Genomic DNA, 27799 nt, shown 5'->3' with positions numbered 1-27799 from the left:
TTAACATTCATAGAAACTTTTGCAATATCGCAAGAGAAAATCATTGTAATTCCACTTAATTGATGTTAGATCTAATTATAATGAATTGTGGGATAGATTAGAAGTTAAACAAAAAACGTCTACTTAAAATTGTTTTAGCAATAAGATAAATGAATATTAAACATTTTTAGAAGTTTTTTGTCATAGTCAATATGTATATTTAAATTATTGATTTGAATAAATTTTTTGCTATTTAAATTAAACTTCAAGCAATCCTGTAATAAATTAGAGGTTTTGTGTGCACCTAAGTCTTTCAATGGTAGTGTCAAAGTAATTCTAGTAGCCTGTGAATTGGTTAGCACAACACTGGCACTTGATTTTCAGTCTGATGCTTCACTCGTAATCCCTCTTTGTGTTCAAAAAACACATTTGTAGTCCAGTGATTTTAAGATAATTTCTTTATTTTTTCCATGGGTCTTAACTTCCTTATTATCTTTGTGCTCAAAATTTGTTTCAGAGAAACAAACTCAGGAAGGATATTTGAAGGTGATGACAATTTAATGTTCATGATTTGTACAGTGTAGGGATAGGTTATGTGAAATAAGTTTGGATTTGCCTTGGGCACATACGTGTCCTAAATAAAAAAAAAACATATGTTTCAAACACTGTGCTTGCACAGCTAAGTCTCTTCAGTTTGTAAGCACACTTCTGAACTTCTCAATCTCACATCACTACTTTGCATTCTCAGCAAGCTACTTATCTAAGATATTGTTTAGTTTGGGCAATACTAAATACAGTGACAGTATTTGAATTGATATAAACTGTATTAGAATTGTCACTGTATTTGAATTGATATAAATGTAAGGCTGATTGGAAAAGATATGCCAGGCTTTGTAAACATCAGAGTCAGATGCATTGCTAGGAGTTAATAATGCTCAGACAAATATCTGACTTAAAAAGAAAACTAAACTAACGTAAAATGACTACATTTAAAGACAGCTTTGGGTTTTTTTTACGTCAAATAAAACAGAAGAAACAGAAAGAAAATAGATCAAAGTGGTAAATGAAAATGTGTGCAGTACGTAAAAACTTGGAACTCTCTGCAGTACCTCATGAATGTAAGAGTTCTATTTGTATCGTTAGATCCATGTGGTCTGCAATGCCATAAAACAATTTTGACAACATATTCTCAAAGAGAAACATAATAGAGTAACATTGAGCATGGTACTAGCTTTCAAATATTTGTCATTATCAATTTTTATAAGAATTAACTCCCTCATTTTCATTGTTAAAATAAGTTCTTAATTGTAAATAGCAAGTTTCAACATTGCTTTTTTAAACAAGGCATAATTGTCCTCATTTTGATGTACATTACAGAAGCTATAAATATGGCACTTATCTCAAAATGTGATACAGTCTATTAAGTCAGCTCTTTGCTATTTTCAAGAAGACTGCATAATTAAAGCCAAAGAGCTGCAGGATAAAATTTATGTAACAATACTTTCTTGTCTCATGACCTACATAGAAGAACCTTAAAATATTTTTCAAAATTTAATGCATAAAGTATCACAACTCCCTTTTTGTTCCTTGATGCTAGTGACTAGAAATGACCATGCAGCTAGTTATCAAATTGCTGTCTGTTCTTGTATATGTTTCTTAAAATGGAAAAAATTACTTTAAAAAAAACAAAATACCTTTATTATAAATACTGTGTTCTTGTTGACTGTAGCTCATCGTTAGTTCTTTTTTAACCTTGAGAATATAAGTTTGAAGAGGAAGTAGAGTTGTATCATTATATTAGTAGCAATAGCCATATAGAGCTGCTTACATTCTGTGAGTATGTGGGTTAAAAAAGCAAACAACTCTCTTGTACAGCTCAAAAATCTAAAGCCCATTCCTTGCCCATTCAATTTACAGACAGCAGTAACTATTTGACTTTAACATTCCTTCTCTAGATATGCAGAATGCAAAACCATGGTCAATAAATAACTAGCAGCAAGTTCTTATTTCTTACTGTTATCTAGTAACATTTAATAAAATAAAATAATAAAATAAAATAGAAATTGCTAGTGATTCCTACCACTCTTCACAATTTGTTTTTGTATATTACTGTAGCAAACTGCTGTTCTGAAACAGAGCTGCAGAAATAATCAAAAGAAGTAAAAATCATAAACAAAAGCACCAATTCCTATATCCTAAATAAATAACTAATTAGGATAACTTATTAGAGCACACTGTCACTCTCCTGCTGTTTATAATAGAGCTGAGGGTCTGAGCAATGAAAGAAGAGTTCATGAAAAACACCATTTGTCTTCATTCCAGAAAAATCTGTTTTGAAGAAAATCAATTTTATTTGATTTTATTTGATTTGAAGAAATTACATTTTATATTGCTTATTATTATTTTAAAAACCAGAATTTTCAAAAACAGAATGACTAGATGCAGCAATGCTGCAGGAAAAAAGTACACTTTCAAGCATGGGAAATCTGTGATATCCTTCAATCAGATAGCATGCATGCAGCAAGGAAATTTGTTGGGATTATGTTTTACTAAGCAAATAGGAAAAAGTGATTATGGATCTATAAGTCAGAGAAGAAAAAGGAAAGCGAAAAAACATAAACCTTCAGAATTCTGAAATATGGAAACATAACATTTCTGCCAACTCATGAAATAGCTCATTTTATGAGTGGAGATCCAATCTCAGCCCTACACCAGAAAGTAAAGGCGCTCTCTCATCCATCCATCCTGGTAGCACTGTCTTAGAGCTTGGCAATGATGGAGACTGTCACTGAATGTCCTACCAACTGGCTGACCTGCAATAACCCATGCCATTAGACATGGTAACGCCTGTTTCACGCAGTGGAATAAATCATTTAGTCCTCACAGTATAGCTGCCACAACTCCTGGACATTACATTCCAAACCAACTCAGAATGAAGCTACCCCAAGCAGACAAACCTGCTGAGCTTGTCAGCTTTGGAGCCCATCCTGGTTAGCCACATCCCAGACGTAATGCTGGGGTGAAAAAACCTCTCCTTCTTATCTCTTTCCTTGTGGCCTGCCCTCTTTCTTGCAGTCACCTCCTGAAAAGTTTAGAATGGATTTTCATTTTGCAGCATGATAGGAGATTTTACGTATGGAGAATTAAAAATGAAAAATGAATAGTTCTGTGAGCAGAAAGCTTATTTCTTGCAAATTTGGATCTTGTGGCAGAATTCCCCACTGTCTAATGAACATGTAAATGCCAACTTAGCTTTTTCAGCAGCTGAAGCATTCCTCACAGGTGCTCTTTCAGTTTCTCTGGAGTCTGATAAGAGCCAAATTCATGCTTTAACCTTTCTTGGGAGAAGAAACCTATGGAGCAGTGGATGGTATGGAAAGCAGCACTGCAATCTTATGTGACAACCTCTCCAGTCCCTCTGTGTGTATTTTTACATCTTGCAACTTCTGGTTTAATAGTCACAATTGATCAGTGTGTTCAGAACTATAAACGTGGAGGTCCTGAGATAGTATAACCTTGATTTCTCTTACGGGAACAGGATAAAAGGTAATATGCATCTCTTCATTTTACCAAGAACTTAAACAATATCAGCTTTGAGGCTCTAAAAAATGTCTATTCACTCTTTGTTTCATTTTTAATTAAATTTCACAAGCCATTGTAATTTCAGCCCCCAGATGGGACTCAAGGTCTATGAGCAAAAATGCTGCAATGAGAATACTGGGAATTGAAATGAAATCGGGAAACAATTGGGAGCTTTCTGGAAACCTGAGTTTTTAGCCTAATCTTTGTAGGTTGAAAAATGGAAATCATTTTATGTTCAGTTCAGATAAACATATTTCCATATCAGTATATAGTGTTCGTGGAATCAAAGGAATAGTAATATTCAAATAGTCACTGAATGGTTGCATGAAAATTCTCTAGCAGATATAAAGAAATGAATAGAAAATTAGTAATATCTGGTTCTATACCTCTGAAAAAAAGGAAATTCAGCTCAAGCTGAAGTGATTCATATAGTCTCTACCCTCCAGATTAGATTACATTAATGCAGAGACTTCATTCCATCTCTACTAAGTAAAATCAAAGACAAGTGTATGATCATTACTAATTTTCTTATCTGAATGGAGTACCAGAGGTACTACCCAAGCACAAAATTTGTAAGACACTACATAAAACTAAATGTAAATGAATAAGTAGCCCTTCAGAAAAGGGCAGTAAGGACTGATGTTTTTAATATGGTAAAGTTGTAATTCTGGGTAATATAAACTTGAGGAATAAAAACTTCTTTTCTTCTTGATGTAATATCTTTTATGGCAGAATCTCAGTCAACAATCAGGATTGCTAGCTCATGGTAGTACAACTGAACAACAAATTATATCATGTTCGCCTGCCTACAGAACTTTACACTTGTGTTCATACTTCCAAACATTCACATAGCTTGGCATGAAAGAATCTACATCATACAACAGATTTTTCAGAAATATGCCATCAGTCATCTTCTTTTGAACTTATTCTACTGCTGGAAATAAAAAAAAAAATAAAGATTCATGTGTCTGGGAACCCTTTGAGGTGCAATTTGATAACAACACTGCTGTCGTTTCTACAGTAAAAGCTAGTCTTAAAAAAAAAAAAAAAAAAGAAAAGAAAAAGATGAACTTCTTTTGACTCCACTTGTTTTTGAAGGGGGTTTTTTTTTTTTTTTTTTTTTGAAGTATTCTAAATTCTCTCTTGGCTCCAATTGCTCTCCCAGCTGCTGTATGCACAAAGGAAACGTGAGGTGCTGATAAGACATGGGGTTAACAGAGCTGAACCCATAGGGCAGACTGCTGCTGATACAGCCTCTGGTAGAGCAATGCTGTGCTTGTGGGGAGGAAGTGATGATTTCCCAAAGGAAACTGGATGGTATTTCCATAGCTATATCCTTTCCATGAAACTCAAAAGCCAGTTTCAAAGAAAACATTGTTTTCCTGAGCATAAGGACTCACTGCTTACAATTTTATGATTTCATCCTTGTGCTAAGTGATGTAACTTCAAGTCTGATCTGCAGTACTCCATAACAAGCTATCCCTGTGAGATAGAAATGACCACTGTATCATTTCTTCATGTAGTCTAACATCTCATCCCTCAAGTCTTCTATGATAGCACCCTCCACAGAAAGATAAGTGAAAAAAACAACAGGTAACTGGGGCATGTTTAAGATTTTCTTGTTCTTAGCCCAAGTTGCAGCCTTTTCTTTTCATGGAGTTACAAACACAGCAGCTATTTTTCTAGAGAAGAGTCAAGGAGACCCTACTACAACACCTCTTTGTAGGGTATGGTCTAGCCCATAGCACACATCAACTCAGAAGTGAGGGTCCTACAGCGTTCCACATGCAACCTTCTCTGTATGCCACACAGCATTTTAGTTCCAGTATCATCAGTTCATTTTAAAAAGCTTTACACTATATAGCATTTTCAAATGTTAACAGAAGAAAGTTTTAAGAAGATATAACCCACAGGAATCACAATGTTATAACCTCACATTTTGGAAAAGATTAAGAGTTTGTACTTCATGGCCTGAAAACACAGTGTGATGCTATTCATACTGTGATGTGGAATGGGATCCCAAGGGAACCTGTTCTGCAGTAGCCATGAACATCATCCTGAATACGTCTATTTGAGAAATAAATAGATCCTCAAAAGTATCCTCTTGAAAAGGGCAAGTCATTTAAATACCTTGTAGGATTTGAACCAGTGTGATTACACACATCTAGAAGCTCTACCTTTATCCCTGCAAAGCTTGGTAACTTCAAGATGGTATCTGCAGTCTCTAAAGAAGTTTTTTTCATCCTAAGCTTGATCTCTTTGACTTCAAATAGTGCTACTAGTTATAAATTATTCATGTTTCAGAGCTATTTCTTCTGAGACATGATCTACAAACTAAGCATTCTCTTCATCTCCATTCTTCCCAACAGGCCTGTTGCATGCAGACCTGTGGCCTACCTGATGCTCATGCCAGGTAGTAAAGGTAATTTTAGAGCACTGACTCACTGCTTACCATTTTCTTGTGTGACTTTTTAGTTTCTTGTATCAGCATTTAACTATATCCTAGTTTCTTCTGCTCAGTGCCTTTATTTCTTCTTTCTCTCTGAGAGCTGAAGAGATTCTGGATTTGACAGTTTTCCTTCCTCCATGGATTTTATTTTCTAGCTACTGTCAATTACATCCCCGTAAAAAGCTCAAGAGGTTAAAAATATACCCAGACATTTGCTATATCCTTTCTTAGCATATCAATAACTGCTCTGTTAGAGCTAGTTATTTCCATTCCATTTCCTCACCAATCACACTTTGGACTAGTTTGCAACACCTACTTTTGTCAGCGTATGTTTCTGCTGTGACATTAGCTGTGATTGTGAACAAGATTAATTTGCACATTGCTGAAGGCTTGCACCTGGCTTCTGTGAGACAAAATGCTCAAGAAACCAGAAACAATTTTGAATCTGTTCACAGAGCAGTCATTGTCCTCAGGCAAATTGATAGCAGGGGAATGACTGCTACTGTTTACCTCTCAAGCACTCATCCATGGTAGCCTCTTCAGAGGAATGTCGCAAATCGGAATACAAATGCATTTGTGATATTTTTAATTAAAAATGTTCTAAGTAGTCATTAAAAAAATAATGCAATTCAAAATGTCTTACTTTTAATATTTCTAGATGTGAACTCTGAAGTTACAAATCACTCCAGGTAGGCTGGCAGACTCTTATAGCAATAAATTGGATTTATCTACTTATGATCAGAAAAGAGAACATGTCTCAAATTCTTCCATGTTCCTCATTGGAAATAATGCAGTTTTCAGGTGTATACTTTCCCAAAACATATTCATGAGCAGGAGCAACCTTACCTGACATAGCAGGTTTGCATGTACAGAAAGATAAAAGCACAGCTTACGTGGAAGAGAATGTTCTTGTTTGAGATAGTAGATGCTCAGAAAGAAAGTAAAGCAACAGGTTATCCTGAGACAGAGAACACTGTAATTTCCATACCTTGGACAGACCATGCAAGATAAAGAAAGCTGTATTGGTCTTCGGAACAATGCATACCTCCATAATAGCCGAATTAAGCATATTTTCAGGTTTTCTATCCTTCAGATTAGAAAACTGATTTCTTTCAAGTCTCATCTGATCTCTTACTTCAAAAAGTGCTCTTCTAACCAATCCAAACTGTTTGCTATGAAGTATATTAGCCAAATTTCTATGAAACAAGCTCAAATCTATATCTGAAGGTATATCTACATTAGCCAAATAGAAACATATTCTCCCCAGAACCACCAATCTCAGAGAATGAACGAACCATAGACCACATTAATTTCTAGTTTTATTTGTACAATTTAAATGCAAACAAACTCATTTTTAAAAATGAGAGTTAAACATAACTCAGCTTCAATTCCAGGCAATCACATACTACAGTGAGAGGAAAAAGCCAAGTACACTTCTGTGCAGCTTCAAAAAGGCCCTAAGATTATCTGTATATAGGAACTGCTGCTACTTCCAGTGGGGGTGGGACTCAAAACTGAAGGAAATTTGTATGTTGTGTGCATAGGTGGGAAGATTCCTTGCTCCAGGCAGTCTAAGACACCAGTGCTTCTTTAGTTAATGGTTTATGAGGGTAAGCCCATGTCCCCAGAAAGTAATCATTCCTTTTTAGAAACAGTTCTATGACACTAAACAGAAGCCTATCAAGGAGTTGTACCAGAACTGGAGCCCTGACAGCAACTATATTTGGCTGCAAGTTCAGAAAGGCGCCCATGCAGCATTAGTAATAGCATAAAGCTCACTTTTCTGGTATAAAAACAAATTGCATACTGCTGAATATAGGCAGAGAAAGCAAGAGCATCCCATAGCATATAATAATTCTGAGAACATTGATGGGTACCAATATTTCACAAATAGTTACTTAAAATTCCCACCTTCTTCTCTGTTCTTCCTTTCCACTTACATACACAGACATTCAGATCTCTTTCATCAGCAGCTTTTCCTGGTGTAGGCAACTTGTACAGACCAACAGCAAACCTGATAAGTGCTGAATCAAGATTACCCTATGTCACAAGTTCATGCTTACTCCAGTGCTTTATTTGCTGGGAAGTGGAGGCAGCTCAATTAAAAAATGACATGAGGAGGCTACAAGAGTGGCTCCATAAAGAGGTAGCCAGGACTGAGCAAATCTTTAAACAGGGCAGACACTGAAATACCTGGAAATAGTAACCCAGTGCGTGCTCAGACCAGCACAGTTGAGGCACGAAAGGGCATCCCACATGCAAGGCTTGGGCTAACGTTTTAAATGCAATATTTTTGGTCAAAAGTTTCCTCCCAGAAACTGTATCTGCTGCTGATCATTTTGGTTTCATAGCAAAAACCTCATTAAATTCTGAATGCTACAGGCTAAATACTGCCGTTTCCTCCTGCTTTTCTCTCTCTCTTTTTTTTGTTTTTTTGTTTATTTGTTTGTTTTTTTGAATATATAGATGTTATTATTCCATGTTAACTCAGTAGTGCTAAATGCTAAAAAGCCAGTGCTGAGATTGACAATTTATGTTTTGGTGTTTGCTTTATATAACAGGAAACCAATTCCACTACGTCTTGCTAATGCAAATGAATACTAAGATATACACAGGAATAGTCATATACATCATAGTCATAGACACTACGTAGTCAAATAAGAAAGTTTTAAACAAGGATTTAGCATTAGATCACAGTTTAACAAAGTATATGAACATCCTCTCTTCCTGACTCTGTCTTGAGAAAATAACAGCTTTCTGAAGAACTTAATATGCCAACAAGCAGAACTGGAAGCTGAGGAGGATTCCTGCAGAATTTAGCAGGCTTTTCTACACTGAAACTCCTTATAATTAAACCATGGGTTTTTATGTTTGATGGTTTTTTTTCCCCTTCTTTTTTTTTTTTTTTTTTTTTTTTAAAGAGACAGAATAATCTTTTGCTATGAATTTATTTATTTATTTATTTAATAAGTTTACTCAGCAGCAGGAAATAATGCAAATTTAAAAGTGTTGGCATTTTTCATCTTGCCATTCTAACATTTTGCAAGTGCCAGTGTTATTTTTTTACAAAGTTCTGTTACCTGTAGTTGTTACCTTACTTCCACGTTGTTAAATATATATAAATATTACAAAACAACTGTTCTTTTTCGAAACACTGTAATGAACATGACAAAACTGGAAAGTTTGAGTTTTTTTCTTCTATTTTTAAGAAAACACTGTTTGTAGAAATGGAGAAAGTTTCAGACCCATTCTTATAATAACGATTGGCCCTTATTTGCAGTGAGTTTATTTTATTTTGCTTCTTTGCTCAACTATACCTATATTGAATGGCTTTTAGTGTCAACAGGAAGACAAGAGTGTTTAACAGATTTGTTGAAATTTCCTTAGGGTGTGAAAGCAAAAAGAAAGATATTATATAATATGTATAAATATAGACATAAAATATAAATCATATATTATGCAATGACTATTTCTTCTTTTTCTCAGCCACTCCCATTAAATATTTTCACTTAAGTTCAAAATAGAATCTGCCAGATGTAGTTCAAGCATACAGTGGGCAAATGTTCCAAAACCTCCATGGGAAGAAAGATGGGGTTGAGAGAAGAAAAACAGCTGTTTTACAGCCCTAAAATTGTTCATGGAGGTGCTGGAACTAGACCTGAGATATCTTGCTTGTTGCTTCAATGTTCTAAACAATAATCCACACTGCTGGAGATATTGTTGGGCTCTGCTGCCTTTCAAGAAGTCAGTTTATTTTTTATTCTGTATCTGTGTTGGGTTCTTGAGCTCAAAGTCATCTTCTCTTATTACTGAGCTGCCTTAGCTCTCTGTAGCCCCTGACATTTGGTAGCTGATCACACTGAGCTCTGAAGAAAGTTGGTTTTGATCTATGCTACTTTTGTTCCTTGATGTTCTGCCTTCCAGGATCTCATAGCTGGGCGAATTTTAGTCTTTTCTTGGTTACTTAGAATGGTTTCCTGGGGGTTTAAAATTAAATATTTGCTGATTAAATCTTCTAAAATATTTAAAGGATGCCAAAAATAAATGAAATTAAGGGTCTAAAATAAACATACTGCTGGAAGTCAAGCAATAAAGCATGTTGTATTCCTCCCAGCATCCCTTGGGCTTTTTGTTTATCATACTGTCTTTCTAGTGATCTCTCTGTGCATTCAGTGGAAGAAATGCTGGTGTTCAAGTGGTACTTTCTTTTATAAATATTTCTTTTGCTGGGGGGTTAAGACAGAATGAATCTGTGAAACCCATAGCTTCCCTGCAGAACTTTGCCTCCATGCACTCATGTCTTCTCTCCTTTGGAGAGGAAAGAGAAGAAAACATCAAGTGTTGTTGCAGCCCCAGGTTATGTAATACTGTCTCTTGGCTCTGAAAATAACTGGAAACATCAAGAGAAAAGATTAAATGTACTGTATCCTCAAATTCCTCTTCTCTCAGAATGAAAGGCCTTCAGAGGAATTCCAAAATGACCTTTGCCATGCAAAACAATTTAGGAAGATTTAAAAACAAACCTATGAAGCACTGCTGTACAAACTACATTAGTCCTGTGCAGTCAATTCAGCAAGCAGAACACACACAAAGCTTGTTAAAGAGTGCTTATTTCAGGGAGTTTGCTAACATGCCTGTAAGTCTGTTATTTAGATCAGAAATATTACATCATTTTATCTCCTTCTATAGTTTATTTTCTTCTATATTTCTATTTTCTTTGTTCTATCTTCTTCATCAAATAGGCTTGCATCTAGTTTTCTACCATTTCTGAAATTCTGAGAAGTCTGCAGTAGGGTACATAAATGCATGATAAGATGTGAACCTTCCTGTTCAGTCATGAGTAGTTCTGCCCATAGATTCATTCACTGACCTCAACAGACTCTATGCTCTAAGCACAATGTCAGCTGAGATGAGAAAGTCTCGCAAGCCCACCTGAGAACTGATTCACTTTGGGATCTGTTTGTCTCCCTTGACTGACCATTCGGTTGACTTGTTCTCATAGGTACTTAGGTACATAGGTAGTTATCTCCTGTGTTTAAGAGCAGCCAGGGTTGGATACTGCCAGGAAATGTGTATACTAGGGGTATATGACTTGGATACTTTGAAATGAATACAATAAATCATATTTCTTATTTGCTTACAGTGCTGATCTCACTGCATCTCAAAACCTTTCTTATAACACTGGCAATTCAAAACTAATCAAGTCTTGCTTTAAACACATGTGGAGCTGTCAGCTGTTGGAGTGTCATTTTTTATTTATTTGCTAAAGTGAACAGGCTTTACTTGGTTGTTCAGAGAACAAACAGACATCCAAAAGAGTCAAGGACACAGGATGCCTGCCTGTGGGGATTGTGGCTGTCTGCTTTCTCATTTTAGTTGAAATTTTTGTCAGTCTCACATTTGCTCATCTATTTGTTCCTATTTCCTACCACAGTACATCAAACAAGTTATTTAGAAACCCAACTTCTAACTGCCCAGAGATGAGATGAGATGCTGAGCTAGGCTAAGACTTCCTGGAGAAGAGAGAAGTTGGAAAAGGAGCAGAAGGTTCTTTAATTTGCAGATTATTTGCACACTGGCACTTAATGACTCCCTCACAGCAGTTGCAACCTATTACATCATGCTGCTGCCACATCTGAACACTAATCCTGCACACTAAAAATCCTCCTGCATTTGCTGATGCCGCTGTAGTAGCTAAGCTGCCTTCATAACAAATACTCCAAAACAAATTCAAGAAGTTCATAATTACATCCCTAATCAGGAAAAATATATATATATATGTTAAAAAAAAGAAAGGCTCTGTATCATACATTTTTCTTTCAAAACTGTAGAATGGACTGAGGAATAGAAACATACAGAATTTTACCTCCATTCCTGTGTAGTGATATTTCTTAGCAACAAAAAATTGTTAGGGTGAAGCATGTCTCTGTGAATTCAAAGGGAAGGTGGGAACAACAATAATAGATTTTAATTACTGTCTAGAGTCATTACATTCTTTCCTTCTATAATTAGAAACTAATGAGAAGTGGAACACATTCTGTCAAACAAACAGAGAAAACAGCACGTCATGTGGAACGAGCAGCCAAAGACCAGAAAGAAATTCAGAACTGTGGTCAGAACATCATGCCATACATAAATTCCATTTCTTTGGATAGCTATAATGATTCATCTCATTTTGCAGGAATTTCATCAGCTTGAGTTGTCATTTCACACAAACACAAACTAATTCCAGCTCCTCTCCCCTGGTCCTGCTGGAAATCAAGGTGCTTGACGTCAGACACATCCACACACAGACATACATGTGTTACTCTTTAAAAACAGAAAAAAAAAAGAGGAGGAAATCTCTTCCCGCCTTCCACCCTGCTGTTCAATGTAGTTAGGATTCATCCTTTGGAATGTAAATTGAAAACCAGGCTTGCTGCTATCTGAATCCCAGAGATAATCTTATATAAATGGACTATAGTACAAGCTTTGTGAAAGTCTTAATGTTGTTTTACCCCATTACATAATCAAGCTATAATCATGGCTTAGAAATAGATATTTAGCATTGGGGTGGAAGTCACTTAGTACAGCTGCCACGTTGGATCAGTGATGACTATGAATCGCCTTGTCCTTTATGTAACACCCAGGCACAGCAAGCACCAGCAGTCAGGTAGAAAATGAGACTGTTTCCAAGTGCTTCAAGTCTGTTGCAAGCAAATACAATGCCATTGCAGATTTCCTTTCTTTCTTTGCCCCAAAGGCTAAACATTCACTGTATTTTATTTCACATCATGACTTCCTATGACACAATACTGGTATTTTACTGCTAAAACTCAGAGAAAAAGAGAATGTTGAGCAGTTTTGAAAAGGAAAAGACCTAATTATTTTCTGAAGCTGTCTGGCACTTATGCATTTCAAAAATGAGTCGATGAAAGAATCTAAAATTGTAAAGTACAGAAGCAATGAAAGGGTATCTAGGAAATGATGAAATAATGAGGAGTCATGGTCAGATACCTAGGGTGCAGTACTCTTTCTGACTCTCCTTCTTCCCCAGTCTTTTATTTTACCTGGCTGTGGAAAGCAGTAAATCTTGATAATTATCAGCTTATGATCAGCACTGTGATCAAGTATCTGTCTTTATGAAAATTCACTCAAGTGCTCCTGTGATCAAATATTTTGGCCAAAATGATTTTACTGTGATATATGTAAAAGCACAATGCAAAGATAAGTAAATGTCATCATCTCTTCCTTTGACAAATAACCACTCTTAGAAGTTCGTTTCCATTAGCAAAATGGGTTTGCAGGACTAGGCAAACCTTAGGACATCCTGATCTGCAGTAAGGAAGAAATAACATATCAAAAATATGTGATATTAGATGTTATATAAAAGAGTAATTTGTGTAGGTTAAATATGAATCCACACAAAAAATTCTGCGCTGAGAAAGGAATATGTTTTTCTTATACCACAGTAACATCACAAGACATCTCACTGACCTCTTACCCCTAACAAAACAATAAATGCTAGCAAGACTTCCAAACACAGACCCTGTCAAGGCAAGAAAAGAGATGGAAACAAAAGCACTGAAATGAGTACACCAATCTTAAACTATTTACGTGATATTTCTTTCTAGATTAAAGATGCACTGTGCAATGCAGCCCACAGTCTGACACTGGCCTGGTTTGGGAGAGACCGGAGTCCCATCTCCTGTTGTCTCTTCTCCAGCCTGCCCTGGGGATAGCACTCTGCCCCAACCACTGCTGAGCACCAGCGCTCAGCTGCCATCGCTTTTCTGACATGAAAGAGAAAAGGCTTTCCCCATGTTTTACCAGTTCTTTTTGTCTGTTTGCCCTGCTGCCCTCCAATGTGTCAGAAGTGGAAGTATACATAATATACCAGAAGTCTGTCATCTTACAGGCAATTTAATTACCAATTAGTTATTTATTATTATCATTTATCATTATCATATTATTTATTATTATTAAAGCTCATTCCGTTCTCTGGACAGCCTGTGCCAGTGCCTCACTGCCCTCTGAGTGAAGAATTTATTCTAATGCCTAATCTAAATCTACCCTTCTATGGTTTAAAACCAGTTACGCTTGTTCCTGATAGAGTTCCCCCCAAGTTCTCCCTTAGGCCTCTTCTAAGTACCAGAAGGCTGTAGTGAGGTCTCCCTGGAGCCTTCTCTTCGCCAGGCTGAACAAGCCCAGCTCTCTCAGCCTGTCCTCATAAGAGAAGTGCTCCAGCCCTCTGAGCATCCTCATGGCCTCCTCTGTATTTGAATATCTGAATATACAAATATCTGAATATTTGTATTAAAAATGGCACCAAACCCAGTCCTTTAAAAAAGATAGATGCATTTAGAATCTCTGTTGGTCCCATTTGCTAATATTTTTATACTAAGTACTGGTCTAAAAAAATTGAATTTTTAAGAACTTGAGAGAATTAGAATCTCGTCTGGATTCAGTAGGATTTAAGTATATATCTCCAGTCCAGATACTTACAGCACTGAATTAATACACAGCAAGGTGCAATTCTGTCAGCTCTAGAAAAATAACAGATGGTTTTCATATATTCTAGAAATCTGAGCATCTCAAACAATGGCCCGTTTGGGTCTGGGGACATTTTGTTTTATGTGTGGGTAAATCGTCACAGAAACCAATCAGTGACTAAGGCCTTTCAATTCTGTAAAAATACTGTAGACATTTTTCAAAGGCATTCTTTTAAATGTCTCACAATGTGAATGGCCTTCCTTTGTCTTTTTTACTGAGATTAATTCAGAGACAGCTTACCTTGAGCGCTGACAGCAATGAACTTATCACTACAGCTGCTCTATTCCATTAAACTCCCATTTACCTGTTCATTCTTTAAAAAAAGAAGCAAACAAAATGATAAAAGAAAGCAGCATTAGCTATGATCTCCTCCTCACTGAAAATGAGACCTCTGGCCATGTTAACAGTAAAAGAGAGAGAGAACAAGGATGTTTCTATTACTTATTTATGAGGAAAAGAAAATAAATTCTGCTGCTATGGTTGTTCCTCATTAACAATTTATGCAGTTTATACACTCATTACGTGTAGCACAAAGGTGATATTCCTCTGGTAATATTTCTTTCGTACAAAAATTAGTTTTATTCATACAAGTGTTGCTATATTAACACAGCTGTAGAAATCAGTTATGCCAATCCAGTGTTTGTGCAAGTCAAATGGAAAATATAATCACAGAGATTTTTACAATTCAGTTTTCCACGGGCAGACTTGGAAACGCTGCTCATTTCCAGTCTGAGGTGACAGTGCCCTCCTGTGGCATGATTTTTTTTTTCCCTATGTACAGTCCATCCAGTGACAGAGCTAAGCAGAGTTTTCCATATATAATGACTCATTTATGTATTCGTTTATACCATTTAAATGACAAAACCTTCCATTTCTATCTATATTTCTATATGTATGTTTTTCCAGAGAAATCTGCTATTTGGTTTCTTTTTAAGATTAGGAGAAAAAAAGAAAATCAGCAGTAGAAATCTGGGCAGCTGGTGTGTGTCTGGGTCTGTATGCACCATGTGGATGCTGTTGGCTGCATAAACAAAATTGTGCCTGTTAGTTGCTGTATAAACAGTGACTTATGTTAAATCCCAGTGGCTAGTCATTTGAGCAGTCCTTGAAGAACAAATGACGGCCTGCAGGGAAAATTCTGGGGGAATTTGGCTCATATATTACCCTTGCTTTCTTCAGTATTATGTAGCTACTTGATAGAATTTTTTTCTGCCAGATACTGATTCATCATTATTATTCTGCTATGGAATATATTTTCTCCGCAGATTTTTGTATTTCAAGCATGAAAAGTACAAAATTATAAATAATATGAAGACTTACTAAAGCACTCGTGGATTTTCACGCTGTTATACCTAATGAAAATATTCAAGGTAACCAAAATATTGAAGGAAATTCACGTTCAGAACGTTCATGTTCTTGGGGGAGAATTGCTCCTACACTATGGAATCGGCACGAATTGAAGAGCTCTTGCTCTGTAAACTTCCATCACTTACAGAATTTCTGGAGATTTTAGGTATCATCCTGTCTGAAGGAACAAAGAAAGTATGAGAACAGAGCCATCTCACTGTATGAGCATCCATCTTTTTTTGTCTCTTTTTGCTGCGTCCTGCAGAGCAGTGTGTGGTTTGGTAGGCAGCAGAGGCAGCATGAAGCTTATCAGAATCAAGTCTTAGCAAAAATTCTCAAACAACTGCCTACATCTATGGACACATGGGTTGTTTTCCAAACTGTTAGCTTAAAAAGATTTCCACAGAAATGCCATCATGTAAAAAGGCCAGACCTTCACTTAACTGAATTTTCTTGCTAGAAACTCTGTATATTTAACAGGAGTGACACTGAATTTTACCCACTCCAAAACTATCTATGGGAATGAACTGAAATGATACATATGGGTAACTCGATCAAATTGCTAACATAACATTTTTGAAGCTCTTCTGAACTTTTTTTTTATAATTTAAACTTGTGGTTTAAAACAACAGAAAATGGGATCCTATAATAATAGTAAAGGTGAGGCAATCTGAGCTGTAAGTGTTGCTACCTGAACTGTAATTAAGACACCAATTCCCTGCAATAGAAAGCTGTTCTTCTCTCTAGCATTTTTACCAGCTTCCAAATAGGTTTAGAGAACAAATTAGAGTCTTGTTGCCCCAGCACCTCACACATTGCACAGTCACTTAAACATGCATTACTAGTAGGTATAATTTCCCCCCCACTTTGCACAGGTATAACTGATTCCACAAGCGGGATGTAGTGAAGGATCACACCCACTGTGCTGATTAAATCAACTAAGTGCAATGTACATCTCCCCCTGGCTACACTTCCTGGCACAACTAATTCCTTCTATTGAACCTTTGGGAATTAGGCCAGGACATACGCACAGATGGTTCCTCAAATCAGGAATTCACTTCCCCTTATGTCTAACAGAGCCAGAATCTGAGTACTCAAATTGCTGTATTACACAAGTATATGGAAAGAAGAGATTCAAGCTCCCACTCCAAGCGTTGAGTCTGTGTTTATTAGAATGGTATAGGACTGTTTGAAAAAAAATCCTCTTGTAAGGGCTCACAGAAGTCATGATCATCTGACACTGATGGAAAATTGATCTCCATTTCAAAATATCTCTTGCTCTATAGATGTGAATTTAAGCCCACACACTTTCTCTATATGTAACAAGGATTTTTGCCACCAAGAGAGATCCCCTATTTCCAATTAGAAGTAGCATCATGAAGAGGCTGTGCCTGAAGTCAGAATCCTGCTTCATGTCTCCTGCTCTTCAGAAAATAAATAACGGGAATATGCACTTAGTAGAAAATGTGATGAGTATTTGTACATGAATATAAGCATGATCTGAAGAACATTTTCCCAAGAGAATGCATTCTGGTTAAAAATTCAAATACATGTTGCTGAAGAAACTGCTGAACTGATTATCATATCTGTAGACTACATCTAGCTATCTATATATACTGACATAGAGGAATGGAAGATATATACATATTCATAGGGTGGAGGGGAGAGAGAAATGATGTGTAAATATATTAAGAATGACTTGTGCTCTTCAGTGTAAGAGGATTATTTTTGCCAGAGAAATACTGTATTTCTTTACAAGTAAAAAACACTAGGTATTTTCTAAACATATATAATAATGTATATAAACCATAGAAAGGGTAGGACTGTAACATCTCTAGTGAAAGGCTAAAATAATCCAATAATTATCTAATTATAGCGCCAAATGTTAACTATGTAGGTATGCTGTGTCGCAGAGAAGCTGCCAGGTTACATTATCATTGATTTCCAAAGAAGTCCATAAGTATATCAGTCTTCCCAACAGCCATCTGGCAGTCTGAGAATCTCTGTAGCCGCAGTATGCAACATTGGATAGACAAGAATCGGAGTTCAGGGAACAAGGATGAGGTAATAATGAAAAAAAATAACAATTTACCAAGTGAGAACTAGTGAATAACACTGTGCTAAGTATCAATTCTGGTCATTTTTTACTAAAATAGTGTCTTAGCTTGACAGCTTCATGCAGGCATCACACCAGGAGTGAAAATCACCTCAGGCACAGAGATAATCTGAAAATAACAAAGTGTTTAAGCTGGCCCCAGCCGAAGAGCAGAGAAGACCATGAATAAAGTCAGAAATAAAACAAATATGGATAAAAACAGCACTGAGGCAAGAATCCATTTTAAGAGGCTATGGTTCTAAGTCATGAAAAGTGGGATTAAAGCAAAATGCTGCCAAGTCCATGTCTCACAGAGGACTTAATATGCTTTACCTTTTGGATGTACATCTTACGACAACTGGTATTAGGTCCTAAATTGCACATGTTTGGTCTTGCATTACTTTGTATGCTTCTATAGCATTACGTATTTGATTATTTCCAGACTACTTGCCTTATTTTAAACCACACATCTCGAAGTCCTGCTTTTACACCGTTATATTGTGTACATTGCACCATTACATATAAAGGCAACATTTAGCATCATGCCTCTATGGGGCAATCTTGTTTTCATATTACTACATATTACATATTACATATCTGTTCATATTACTCAAAGGCTGGAGGAAATATTCAATACTTTACGGAATTGTTGGCTTGCCTTGTCACACAGCCTTTCCTGTCATATACTGGTAAAAAATCATCTCTACATCCCACTTGCCAAAATCAGAACAAAGCAAGATAAGGAAAAATTATTTATCTTTGTGGTTTTAATGTTATTCCTTTCTCTAGTAAGATTCTCTGAAGTAGTAGTATTTACTCCACAGCACAACAACATTTATAGCACCAGTAGGCTTTCACATTAGAAAGCAACATGTAATTTAAAAGAATTTACATATACTTAAATAGTTCTTCAGAATGGAAATCTCCATGCTGCTGGGCAAGTTATATCGGATATTCAAGTCCTGACTTCCTCTGCTTTAACTGCTCAGTTTGTAAAAACCTTAAAGCTTGTTAAGTATATAGGGGTTTATTTAGTTGAGCTTTCTGTAGAATGTTTCAGATTATACAAGGTGTGAAATATGGTCTGCCAAAACAGTGCTGTGGGCTTTGCTACAAGCATCAGAAACTGACAAAAAGAATTTCCATTAAATATTGTTCTGGACTGGCTGGAATTTTTTATGTACAGATGCACTAAGAAAGACAGGCTTTGCATGATGAAAAGTCCAATAACATTTATGGGAAATGAGCATTATCTAGAACAATTACATCACTTTCTAATTTTGAGAACACACTAGCAGAAATATGCTATTTCTAAATTGGTTAAGGTCAGTATTAAAAAAAAAAAAAGAAAAGCAGATGGAACTGTGTTAAATTATATATAAAATTCTTCCACTTGGATTGTCTCCAGTAGCAAAACCTTTGTGTTTGGGATACTGCTGTCGCTCTGTGTAAATGGACTGTCCTCAGAGCATGTCATTGAGATGACAGAGATTTCGAAGTAATGACTCATTGCTGTGGAATGGACCAAGACCTTCACACATTAGTTAGCATTTTAAAACCTGGCATGCATTACATTGTTGACAAAATACGTGTTCAATTTAAATAAATGCGTAAATTGTAAAAATATCAGTACAATAGTTCACTATTCAAAAAAAAAACAAAAAACAAAAAACAAAAAAAACGACTTCCATCAAAATAAAAATCTAAATAAATCTCACTGGAGACCTGATAATCTCCACCAGGTTTCCTAGGGAAAACAGTGAAATAGTTATTTTTTTATATAGTATTTCACTATTTTATTTATAAATAACATTTGTGAAAATCACCTAAAAAACTGAAAGATTGGAGTCGCTTCCTCTCCCTGATATAAACGCATTTTTGTGTGTTATTCACACCACTTGGTGCGGTTGCACACATGGTTATTGAAGAAGGAGTCTCTGTATGAAGTCTCTGCAGCACACCCCAGTCTGGGTCAGATGGATTTACTGTTCATTTTTTCAGTGCTGGTGCCGAGTTGTGGATTTGGCTCTAACACCTTTGAGCAGTAGTGCTGGCTTCTGTACTTAATTGCGATATTTTTTGTTCTTTTGAGTAAAAGAACCTACAAAGCAAGAGTGTAAAACCAACAAAACAGGCAAACAGACGTGCCCAACTACAGGACAAACATTATGGGCAAAATATATGAAAGAAGTAGTTAGCTCAGATCTGATATATCTGCTCAGCTACTCCCCAGGATGGTCTACTGCAGCTGGAACTTAAAAAGAAGCAAGAGCAGAGAGAAAACAACCAAATTTTGTTTCAATTCTGAGCTAATCTTTTCTAACTTCTTATGTTATCACATGCTTTTGGCTTTATATTTCCCATCTCTTCTTTCTGGTAATTTGTTGATTCACTAAAGCAATACAGTAACACTAAACTTGAAGACAGCCTTTTCTCTGAGGCTGTTCACTTTGAAGTATCACAAGTACTGCTTTAAGTGATCTCTACAATAATACAGAAGAGGAAAATAGGAAAAAAAATAAGTGGTTTTGAAAAACCTATGTTAAGAAATTGGTTGCCCAAACTGATAAAATAGACACTTTCCAAGAAGTCAGTAGATGTACCACAGAGATGAAGAATGAGACAGGCTCCAGTTCTAGTGATCCTGGTCAATGCCTTGCTTAGCGCATGACACAAACATACAAGACAAGTTTATCTGTGAATTGAGGGGATAATCAGATGACATCTACTTGTTAAAACTGGTTGCTCATGCTCAACCATATCTTGTAAATCCCAAGTACGTAAGTTGCTTTTTAAAGTTTCTAGTTTCCTTATAATGCAATGAAATTAAAAACCAATTAATCCCTTGTAAACAGACATTCATATTGGAGGGAAAAAATAAGAACAACAAAAAAAAAGCCACACCAGCTGAAAAATTAACTTTAAAGCTTCTTCTATGACTAAGTTCAAAGGCGGGCAAATTAACATTTTCATTACATCTGAAAACAGAACTTTCTCTGTTAAGGAACAGTACTGGTCTAAATGGAATGCATACTAGCCATAGGGACTTTTGGGTATCTCCGGGAAAGCATCTCACTCTGGATTTGCAAACCTTCTTCTGTTTGAGTTTGGGAATTATCTCTAGACCACATTTCTTAGAATTGCAATGAAGTCTATTGCAGCCTGGGGTTTTGCAGTTCTTTTGCAATCAAGATTTCCCAGGAGTGCTGTAATCTGAAGCAAAGATGAGATCCAGGGTTTTTTTTGTTTTGTTTTGTTTTGTTTTTTGTTTTGTTTAGCTTAGAAGAAATACATCAAAATCCAGAGCTTTGCTTTATTCCTGAATCCTGAAGAGAAATATCTATACATCTGCAAGATGTGATGAATGAAGTGGTAAATTAGAAGCCTGCTGTGCTATGCAAAAGAGATTACCCTTGAAATCTGAAGTTCAAGCTACATAAGTGAACACGCATGGCTTTCATATATACTACAGACATAGAATAGGAAATTGCTAGCCAACATCTAGAAATTCTACGACCTTATTTAACATATTATTCTACTTCAGTATCTTTTTATTTTACAGGAGACTATGTAGTCATGTCTGTTTACTTTAACCTGAGCAGGAGAATGGGTTATTTCACTATTCAGACCTACATTCCCTGCACACTTATTGTTGTGTTGTCCTGGGTCTCCTTCTGGATTAACAAGGATGCAGTTCCAGCCAGAACATCACTGGGTGAGTTGCTTTACTTTCCTGCTTTTATTCAGCATTATGATGTTAAACTGACACCAGTTTCTAAATGCAAGAGGGGAGAATTTAATACAAGAGTTCCACCAGTTTAGAATAATGTAATCACTTCCAAGGAGTAACAGCACTTAGACCATATTTGTCTCTCTTCCATTTTACCATGTCACAACCTAACTAGGAGTACTGACGATCATCTCCAAAAGCTTTTGCATCTTTTCTGATTACCTTTTTTGATTTTTTAATGAACACCAAAAAGAATGAAATAAATACCATGAATGAAGCAATCTCTCTGGCTGTGTGATGCAGTGGTAAAAAGAATGCGGTACCAGCCTTCAGCTTGAAGCTCCAAAGGTCAAATATGTCCTTCAGACCAAAAAAATCAACTGAATTTGCCTATATCTAAAAGGTGAAATGCAATTAATCTGAATTAGCATTTTCTACACAGTTAGCAGCTCTGACACGAATGAAGGAGCTACCGAGTTCAGCCTGCTCACACAAACCAGCTGCATCTGCAAGAGCTAGCAGAGCAGAAACCAAACTGAGGAGATTAAAAAACACTGTTTTCTACTTCTGAATTAAACCTGTGCTACTAAGAATCATTTTAGTTTTTCCTTCTGCATTTTCATTTCCTCAAGAACTACAGAATAGAGCACTGCAGGGAGGGTCAGCATTTTCATTACAGATTTCCCTTGAAAGAAATACAGGAATAGAGGACCAACAACCCCAACGCATAATGCTTTATGTGTTTTATTGCTTTTTTTTCACTCTCTGAAACAAGAAAATGCGCCTTAAAGTATAAAATGAATAAAGGCATTCAGCTGTTATTTTTGTTTTTGCTTAGACGTACAATGCAGACTTGTCTCTCTGCTGAAAACTTGGCTATTCATACCTCTAAGATGCACTCTATTAGTGGTATGAAATTTACCATAAAAATATGATGAATTTTAACCGTTCTGATGCATTTTTAATGTTATTTACATCACACAATGGTGAGGACAGGCAATAATGTTCTGAAAGGAGAAGGGAAGGTGAGGCCTGTCCTAATACTTTTCAGTTATGAGCTACAGTCACTTCTGAAAACCAGAGGAGGCACTGCTGAGAGAAATCTGACCTCACAGCGTGACAATTGTAAACAGTCCTGAGAGACTCTCTTCCAGCTTTATTTGCAATAAATCACTTAAATAAGCAGCAACAGAGAATTTGTGTGGAAATCTGGGGCTAGTATCGTTTGCTTACAACTAGAATGCATTAAAAATAAGAGAAAGGAAACAAAGTCTCGTTTACACAGTACACATACAAATAAATAAACTTTTTGATCTGAATTTTCATCTGGATTACAGGCTTCCTTAAGAATTTTCATAATTTCTAAATCATATAATGGCTGCAAATGCATTTCTTACTGGCATTGTTGTCATTACTGATATGAATTCCATAAATGACACATGCAGGACAGCATGGAAAGTTTTATATTAGAGCCTTTTATATTATATTTTTATTATATTATTTATTATATATATAATAAATATATGATAATATATTATTTATAATATATAATATAAATTATAATTATATTATATTTATATTTAGAGCCTTTTATATTAGCCTTTGGAGTACTTCAAAGAATGGATTAAAGTGACAGGTATATTTTTTTCTCCACCTGACCTCTCACTCTGTTAGAAAAAGTTCTTTTCTCTCTATCAGTTTTGGGATTCAAGAACATAAACCCTAAAACTGCATTTCTCAATTAGAAATGAGAAATGGATACCTAAAAGCAAAACTATAAAGCAACAAAGCTGAATTAAATACATTTTTTAAAATTAGAATCCATCAGCAGGGCAACACTTGCAATGACTATGCAAAAATGATTCACGCTCCCTATTCATCCTTGAAGCTCTCACTGAATCCACATTTCACTGCTTGGGATGGGTTGATATTTTTGCTCTCTATCAGAACTGCTGGCATCCTTCAGAAACAGTCAGAGAGAGAAATGGCAGCATGGCTTTGTTACATGAAGTTATAACATTTCTGATGTTTTCTGTCTGTCTACCAGGTATTACAACTGTCCTGACAATGACCACCCTAAGTACGATTGCTCGTAAATCTCTTCCAAAAGTCTCTTATGTGACAGCAATGGATCTTTTTGTGTCAGTTTGCTTTATTTTTGTTTTCTCTGCACTGGTGGAATACGGAACTTTGCACTACTTTGTCAGCAACAGAAAGCCAAGCAAGGATAAAGACAAAAAGAAGAAAAATCCAGTATGTATCTTTTTACCAGTGAGGTATAAAATTAAATTACATTATCCGAAGGAATACTTCTCTCTATGCCTGTACTCTCATTTGAGCATATCTACACTTCTGTATTAATAGGAATAAAATCATTTACCTTAATAATTAAGAATGCATATATCACAGTTGTCTAGACAGCAGAGAAACGAATGTCTTAAAACAAGGACCCTTTTTGCCAAATTGTTCTACAAATAACTATCAATGAAATTGTTATTTATGTTATAGATAGAGCTTATACTATGACCGCCATGGAAGAACTCTCAGAGTCTCTTCGTTATCTTTAGCAATATTCTCTGCCATTAACTTACATATGTATTATTGGCATGATTCTGTTTTTTGTAACGTTATGTTCAAACGATGGACTGTGCTTTCTTTCTAATTCCCCCATAAGCATCTGTTTCCTTTTTATTGTTTCCTTATCTTCTTTTTCTTGTATTCTCTCTCTCCATTATGTATTTCTCTCCTTTTGAAAGTGATTTATCAGCATTGGCAATGTTACTTATTGATGCATGCTACACAATAATAAACAATGTATATAATAACCACAGTAAAAAGAAAAGACCCAGGAATACCCTTAGGAGATTTCTAAGAGTATGCTTAGGTAGGGAAAAAGTATTGTCTTATTTTGTCCAGGGCAGACTTCTTGCCTTTTGCTGCTGATTGAGAAGTGTGTTGTCTAGAAACTGTGAGGTGAAAGGAATGAGTGTAGAATACTATAGGGAACAAAAGCAGCCTAATCTTCTTCAAAGAAAAATCAAATATGCATCTGCAAGATGTGACGAACACAAGTGTTTTACATTAGTTAAGAATATTTTCAAATCCACTTCAGGCATCTAGGAAATAATGAAAGTGTCTGGATTTGCTCTGCTAAAGTCCTTAAGATATTCTCTCTTAGTTACACAGAAGCAAGAAAGCTTGCAAGAAAGAAAAAAAATAGTAAAATATATAAATTAAAGTAGTTTTCATTACACTTACTTGTCATAATTTCAATTTTAAAGCTTGATGAGAAATACACTCTTAAAATTACAGATATACACTGCAGTGGATAAACAGCCAGCTAAACATCCGTAAGACTACACAGGAAGAATTTTCACATTACTTTAGGTGTGGTGAATTTGGATTTCATCATAGGTGTGTTTAGATCAAAAAGCACTTTTGGATGGTGGCACATATGTCTGTCTTAGGCTGAAATAAATGGCTGCTTATGTGAACCTGTGTCACAGACAATTAAGAGAGCAAAGATTAACTATCTCAGATCTATTTACCTTGCTTAGAGATTAGTTGCTCTTTACACTTTTTATCTGGGACAATCCTGGGACAAATAGAAATAACAATTCTCCAAATCTAAACCCAGAGTCTAGAAAACTTAACACTAGAGTCTTCAGTACTCAGTATTCAGGTAGCTTTTTCTAAAATTTGCTTTCATAAGCTCTGAATTGTCTTTTCTTTCAAATCAGTTCAACATAAAAGACTGGAATACCTTGAGAATATGAAAAGATCTAAATGGAGTTTGATACACTTTGTCTTTGGTCTGGATGTAGTTACAAGTCAGAGATAAGATAAAGATGTGTGGGTTTCATAGCATAGATTCTTGTTTAAATGGCTGTTACCCCAAACTTTCTATAAATTTAGTTCTTTTTGACTTACTATGTTTTAGAAACATATTTTTAATTTACATTATTTTTTTCTCTTTCTTTCTTTCTTTCTTTTTTTTCTTTTTTTTTTTTTTTTTTCTTTAATTCAAACCAAAACCCTCTGATTCTCTTTTCTGTCTACAAAATGAAAGCTTCTTCGGATGTTTTCCTTCAAGGTATAATGTTTTTTGGAATGGAAATTCACTGCATGCGACTGCTGAATTTAACTATTAGAGCTTATATGAGAGTGCTGTTGTTTGTTTGTTTTCTTAAATTAGACATCTAAGCATTCTACTCTAGGTAACTTCCTAATTAAGTAGAATGTTTATGCTTCTCTAAATAATACGTAGAGTTGATTCAGCAGCCCAATTATTGATTCACTATGATTTTGAACTTACACTAAGTTCAAGAGTGACCAACGTTATTGGATCGCATGAATTAAGAGAGTTTCTGTTCAAAATATTTCTGCTTCTCTCTTTGTTAATTTCCCATGGGATCCAATGCCACCAGCTACACCAGAAACCGCAATACACCCTTTTAGAACTCAGATCTGATCCCTCAGTTTATGACTTAACTTCAAATGATAAAACTAAATTTGTTTTGATATTGACATGAATAAAATTCAGTGTCATCATCAATCACTCAAATGCTGTTCCTTATGCAAAAAAAAGTCAGAGTTTTGAAAGGGTTTAAGACGCACATATTTTTTAATGCTGACACTTGACCAACACATTCTTAGCAAAATTAGCAAATATATCTAACTTTGTAATGTCTAAATCTTATCTTCATTCAGAAATGCAGAGATTTTGTCCAAACCAAAGAACCACTGTAAAATGAAAGCCAATAATTGTACATGCTCATGGAATGAAACTATAATTATTTTACACAATCTGCAGCAAATTTTAAGACTCATCATAGTAATGTTCACCAGTGCTTAACTGCATTTTAGATACATAGCTCATTCAAGTCACTCGAATAAATGTATGCCTGCCATATAAAGTTGGGTACATGATGAATCTTCCAGTTGGTGAACACTAATAGATGGTGAACTGCATACATTCAAATTAACTATTGGAGACTCTTACCAAGATTTTCATAACCTTAGTAAAAATACTTTAATTGTGCCTTTTTTCCATATATATATATATATATGTATATTTGCACAAACCAGCCCAGTAATACAAATAATCCTGCATTTCCAACTGATTATTTTCGTTCCACCCATGCTCAACACCCAAACTGCCTTCATATATCAGGCAGTTACGTGAAGTATAAAACAGAAACAATTCCAAATATCATCAGTTCTGTTTCTTTTAACCTCTATGGTTTACTTAGTCTGGCATTAAAGCTAACTGTCCTCAGCTGTCAACTTGATCTTGATTTGTGCTGCTTTCCTGTAAAGTTAGTGTATGATGCAACTGATTTAAGCTGATTTTTAAGTTCAAGGTAATATTACCAGTCTCCCATGTACCCCTGTAGAACCATCATTCCCATGTTGACCATTAATTTCTGTTTCCTGTTGGTCTGGTGATAATAACAGAGTGTCTCCCTCCTGCCATCTTTTCCTTTTCTGCCATTCCATCCTAGGCACCCACAATTGACATCCGACCTCGATCAGCTACTATTCAAATGAACAATGCTACACACCTCCAAGAAAGGGACGAAGAATACGGGTATGAGTGTCTTGATGGCAAGGACTGTGCTAGTTTTTTTTGCTGCTTTGAGGATTGTCGAACAGGAGCATGGAGGCATGGAAGAATACATATCCGCATTGCCAAAATGGACTCCTATGCCCGCATCTTCTTCCCCACTGCCTTCTGTTTGTTTAACTTGGTGTATTGGGTATCATATCTTTACCTTTAAAAGCAGGAGATCAGTGATACGAGCCTTACTCACTGAATTTCTTAGAGAGATGGTTCCCAAAGTCCACTTGAAGTATTGATGATGCGCTTTATAGTGGTCTGAATTCTTTAGTGCCATAACCCAGTAAATACCAATTATATCATTTATCCAAAAATTGCCATCAGGTTATTGCGAATTAATTGTCCATTCAACATATTAAAATATCTCAAAATAAAAATATCATAAACAGGTAATACTCAGCTATACCTGATGGAATAAGGAGAATCAGGGCAGACAGGGCAAGGGGAGCATGGCAACATCACTCA

At 35.8% G+C, this 27799-nt stretch overlaps 1 protein-coding gene across 7 annotated transcripts in view; it reads left to right on the top strand.

Moving 5' to 3' along the window:
* Window positions 1-27573, top strand: part of GABRG2 (gamma-aminobutyric acid type A receptor subunit gamma2) — a 39160-nt gene extending 11587 nt beyond the window's left edge. The window contains exons 5-8 of one of the 7 annotated variants that reach the window (XM_042880672.1): window positions 21550-21699; window positions 23762-23967; window positions 25784-25807; window positions 27219-27573. In XM_042880672.1, the coding sequence (XP_042736606.1) occupies window positions 21550-21699; window positions 23762-23967; window positions 25784-25807; window positions 27219-27494 (656 nt within the window). In that variant the 3' untranslated portion in view covers window positions 27495-27573. Of the gene's footprint in view, window positions 1-21528; window positions 21700-23761; window positions 23986-25783; window positions 25808-26631; window positions 26655-27218 lie in introns of all 7 variants that reach the window. The other 6 variants (XM_042880668.1, XM_042880671.1, XM_042880669.1 and 3 more) reach the window with 6 other exon arrangements.
* Window positions 27574-27799: the final 226 nt, after the last annotated feature.

This window comes from Lagopus leucura, unplaced genomic scaffold, assembly GCF_019238085.1.
Source record: "Lagopus leucura isolate 7727_CA_CO unplaced genomic scaffold, USGS_WTPT01 Super-Scaffold_100027, whole genome shotgun sequence".
NCBI classification, from domain to species: domain Eukaryota; kingdom Metazoa; phylum Chordata; class Aves; order Galliformes; family Phasianidae; genus Lagopus; species Lagopus leucura.
This window is presented reverse-complemented; position numbering and strand designations above follow the sequence as displayed.